General features: G+C 43.0%; 1 protein-coding gene across 1 annotated transcript; it reads left to right on the top strand.

The window, feature by feature from the left end:
- The first annotated feature begins 1593 nt into the window (after window positions 1–1593).
- Window positions 1594–4572, top strand: LOC147624271 (protein phosphatase 2C 51-like). Its single transcript, XM_086819244.1, has 4 exons — window positions 1594–3088; window positions 3255–3620; window positions 3703–3808; window positions 3928–4572. Exons 1-4 carry the CDS (start codon window positions 2078–2080, stop codon window positions 4233–4235), a joined length of 1791 nt encoding a protein of 596 aa, XP_086675370.1. The 5' UTR covers window positions 1594–2077; the 3' UTR covers window positions 4236–4572.
- Window positions 4573–5122: the final 550 nt, after the last annotated feature.

The following is a 5122-nucleotide window of genomic DNA, read 5'->3' as shown; positions in this document are numbered from 1 at the left end:
ATCAAAATCACCAAGCAAAGTGGGACAAGTCTAGCCATAACAACTTCCTCAAATCCCAAAGATTTTCCCACTCATAGGGTGCAACTATAGTCAAAACTTAATACCATCCTTTTGAGTCTACTCTTGATATTGTTATTTCATATGTATCTTTACAAAAAACGTTTTTAATAATTTAAGTTCATCGATTGCATATGTTTCAAAAATAGTCTATGTAAAATTATTTGGTGAAGGCTAGAACTCAATTTCACAACCCCAAAGAATGTAATAAGAAAGTGGTAACACTTACAACAATAAGGAAACCTAAAGTTTTGAGATTTGTTGTGCACAACCCACCATCTAGAACCAAATTAGTTTTACCTACCAATGAACATTGGTCCAAGTTGTTTGCTCTTCATTAAATATCAAAAGAGAGTCAGATAATACATATTTAGAAATTAAAAAAGGAGTATCATTTTATACCCCACAAGTAATAAAGTTTTAGCAATGATCACACATTTGAGAATGTTAACAAAATAAGGCAACAATTTTGAAAGTTTTCACCACATTATTTATCCACAACTACACCAAATTTTCCACTACGTCATTAGCATTGAGAGGTTTCACTTTACAGCCTATAGGTTGGTAAACCATTTTTGGCAAAATGACATGCTCACAGGACCAATTTACATTCCATGTCTATCATCATACACACATCATTTTTCATTATTATGGGCTTCCCAAGTCTAAGTTTTTTATGTGCACTTGCATTGTGTAACGAATATCTAAAAAAACCATTTCAAGAAGGCCTTCACACATGCATGCCTACACCATGTGTGAGTTGTGAGATACACCGTAATTTCAGTAAATAATTAAATATGTGTGAGTTGTGAGACACACAATAATTTCATTAAGTAATTACATGTGTGTGTGAGATGTGAGATACACAATAATAACATTAAGTAATTACATACTTTTTAGTGGATATAACAAAGGCCCTATGACCACCACAGGCTCATTATGGTCAAATGCACCTATGTTTATACCTTTGATTTGCCAGTCCAAGCTTGCGTGGAAATGAAGCTAGCAAGCCCATATGGAACTTTCTATGATGATCAATGTAGGATGTACATGGTGGGACTCTTTCGTGTGCAAAGCAAAGGTCCTCGTCTTTTCTATGTTGAGAATTTCAACATACAAGCACAAGAGATTAAGTAGTATAGAAAAATTGCACAAGTTTTGCAATCTTTTTCCATTAGGGGGATTAGACTCCTCATTAAGTAAGGGTGGGGTTTCAAGAAAGTATGGGTGTGTTAGACCATGGGGGATTCATTGAGGTTGTCCCGGGGCCGCCCCTGAGAAATACCATTGTCATTGAATTTGCATTATACATAGATGTTTATACCCTTTTGTGTTTCTGCAGCTCTATGCATAGAAATTGTGACTCCATATGCAACCAAGAAACCAATCTGACCAAGGCATACAAGGGTTTGTATTGGTGAAGGGTGAAACCACCCTGGCGTGTGAACCTTGCCCTACAAGGGTGAGAAGATACGTCTAGTGAAGTGTCTCCCTTTCACTGAAGTTGGCAAAAATGTACCTAGTATAGTGACATGTGTGACACACCACACCAGTGCAAGAAAGCTGTTTGTACGAGCATGCTGCGCTGTGGAGGCATCACAGGGACACGTATTCGCGAGCATGAATGCTCGGTCAACAATCAAATCTTTTACAATCCACATTTCACATTTTCCACCTTCTTTTGCTTTTGTCTTCAAGGTGCAAGAAAACCATGTAACCTGCAGCAGAAGGGACCCCAATCTGAAGCAAATAGAAGCCCTAATCTGCAGCAGAAGAAACCCTAACCTCACCACCAAGGAACCTCCATCAGAAGAAGCCCTACCCTGCTGTAGAGCTTCCCTAACCTAACCCTAGTCCTAACTCTAACCTTTACCCTAACTCCCCTCCTCTCCAAGCATGATGCAGAGCGCAAGCTTGCCTACCCCTCATGGAGACGGACCCCTGACATCGTTCCACCATTTATCTCGATGATCATGCAGGTTTTTTGTCGCCCTGCGTGTTTACAGTTCACAACGAGGACATGGCGCAGCCATCTTACAAGAACCTGTTGAAGCGCTCTCGCTCTTCAATTGATCCCGCTACGGAGCTTGAAGATGTCGTACAGGGTATTACGGTAGCTTGCAAGGCTAGGCCAGATGGGGATGTTCTAATTTCATCTCAATTTTTGACAGACATTCAGGGCGGGAGGGCCATCCATGATGTTTCTTCCCTTTCGCCTCGTCTGGTTGCTCAGATCGTGGCAAAGGATGCTTTAGCCAGCAACCTGTTGGACCGTGCATTCTTCTCCTCTGGCAACATCAGGGCAGTAACCCTAGCTCGATCACCTTCTTTTCCTTTTGACAGTAAGAAAGCCTTAAAGAGATGGCTGGTAGCAGAAAGAAGGCATGGCGAAAGGCACACAGATCATGCAGCGGCAAGCAGGCGTAGGAAATGTGCCGATCACACGACAGAGAAGCAAGAAACCAGCAACACAGGCCTGTCATCATCTTCATTGTCGTCTGTGAATGCGGTGGAGAGGGCAACTCGCCCTGTTACTGATGTTTTTGTGAAGGAACCGGAGTATGTACAAGTCTCTTCAGAAAGCATACCCTCACAAGTCCCGTCAAAACGCATGCCCCTTTCCGTTGTCCTTGCTGACGTCCTTGAGAAGGGTGTGGCATCTCCTGGTGTCCTTGAGAAGGATGTGGCGTCTCCCGATGTCCTTGAGAAGGTTGCAGGGTCCTCCTCCCAGCATCGAGCTTTTTTAATGAGTCACTGTGAAGAGTCCACTCCCGGCCCAGGAGTGGAGCCTTCTTCTGTGAAGGTGTCTGTGAGGAGCATGCGTTGCATTTCTAGTGACAGGTGTCCACAATTTGGAATTCTTTCTGTTTGCGGGCGGCGGCGTGAAATGGAGGATACCCACACTGTGGAGCCAGACTTCGTTCTTCTACCGTGTGATGCTATGGGAGGGTGCCATTGTGCCAGTCGTTTGTTGTGTGCATGTAGCTCTTTCCATTTCTTCGGGGTATATGATGGTCATGGTGGCACTCAGGTACATGCAGTAGCTTTTACGTTTCTGTGTGCACATTTTTATCAGCATCCAGGAAACATTGCAATGTCTTATGCTAGTAAGAAAGTCCTTTCAAAGTGCAAATTTCTCACATTGACTTTCTGGCATTTTTGTTTTAAGGATGTGTACTTGCCTTCTTTCTGTGCAGGCATCTTCCTTTTGTAAGGTTAGGCTTCACAAGGCACTTACAGAGGAGTTGATCAAGGACGTTAGGTCTTTCAAGAAAGTTATCAATGGCACTGCAATTGAATGGTGTTCACGATGGGAGAGGGTTATGGCCGCTTGTTTTCTCAAGATAGATGAGGAAGTGGGAGGTGTTTGTCCTACTGGAGGATGTAGTAACGTGGAGGGAAATCCTAATTGTTGTGTTAACCCTATTGCTCCAGATAATGTTGGATCAACAGCTGTGGTGGCAGTCATTGGGCCTTGCCAGATTATAGTGGGGAACTGTGGTGACTCTCGAGCAGTTCTGTCTCGTGGGGGCAAAGCTGTTCCCCTATCGAGGGATCATAAGGTATGGCACCTCAATGTTTTATTCGGTTACTAAATATTGAAGGCCATTTTCTCAGCTGAATATGTTGTGATGGACGTTGCAGCCTGACAGAGAGGATGAGATGAACCGAATTGTGGCTGCAGGTGGAAGAATCATATATTGGGATGGTTACAGAGTAGGAGGCTTACTTGCCATGTCAAGAGCTATTGGTAAGATTTCTTGGCTGAATTTTACAGAAAAGCTTACAAGATGGTAAGTGAAGAAAGAATTTGAGAATTGTCTTGCTGGTGATCAACATTCAGTGAAGTGAATGTTTCTCCTGTTTCAGGTGATCGTTTTTTGAAGCAGTATGTCATTGCCGTGCCTGAGGTCACATGCATTCAACGGACGAAAGAAGATGATTGCCTGATTCTTGCCAGTGATGGCTTATGGGATGCTGTAAACAGTGAGATGGCCTGTGACATAGCTCGAAGGTGCCTCAAGTCACAGCGCAGAAAGCATGTGAAATCTGGCAATTTTAGTGCGGAAGACACTCCAGCAAGGGTTGCAGCAGCCCTCCTCACCAAATTAGCTTTGTCACGTGGCAGCAAAGATAACATTACTGTTATAGTAGTTGATTTGAAATCCCAATTCTAACAACCATAGTAAAGGTTCAAGGTCTGTCACCAACTGAGCAGCAACATCACAGTTTGTTGAAGTTGATTTGCTAGATTCTTTCACGAATGGTGTACGTAAAGTATGTGGTATGGTGTACGTTAATTATGTGGATCGTTGGTGTCGAACTTAGAATGATTGTTTGCTTAGGATTGTGCCATTGCAACCACAGAAAGTAATGTGGTTTGAATATGGGGTCACGTCACCCTCATGTTCATGGGCAATATAGGATGAATCAATTAAGTCCATTTAAACAAAGCTCATGTCAGCTTGTAACTTGTCCCAGTTTATATGCTTACAAGGCTCAATTTTGTCCCCACTTTTTTGTCTGGGTCAATTATGTGATAGTTGATAGTTTTTGTGTCTCTTGTTTTTTTGCTAATGTTATCATTTTTGAGTATGCGCTGTTTTTGCCAAGATATTTGATTTGTAGCCCCTCACAGGAGTTCTGTTGTGATCTGCAATCTTCGAAAGAGGTGGCTTTGCCTGTGGTCACTGGTTGAGCTGATTGTGAGTGTGCCCAACATCATTAACAAGCCAATGCAGATGACTCGTGTTAGAGCAATGCAAATGACGTGTGTTACAGCGATGCAGTTTAGATTGGTCCAATGTTATTCGCATGGAAACGGCATTCGTTGATGTGTTTGCTCCATTGCATTGCCAGCCCGTGCTGAAGAAACCAGCAGACCAAGACAGCTTTGGAGCGAATTCTGTTACCAGAGCCGAGAACAGCTGTCGAGGTTTAGTCATGCGTCATTAGAGAAGGTTATGTGGGTACAAAATGGCGGAGTGAAAATGTCCATGACAACCCTGTGACCTAATACTCCTGGCTAGTGCACAACGTGGAGAAATTCAGAGGATTATGATGA

Source organism: Cibotium barometz, chromosome 25 (genome assembly GCF_041138505.1).
Source record: "Cibotium barometz isolate CiBa-2024 chromosome 25, ASM4113850v1, whole genome shotgun sequence".
Lineage (NCBI taxonomy): Eukaryota > Viridiplantae > Streptophyta > Polypodiopsida > Cyatheales > Cibotiaceae > Cibotium > Cibotium barometz.
The sequence above is the reverse complement of the archived record's forward strand: the minus strand, read 5'-3'. Positions and strand labels throughout refer to the sequence as shown.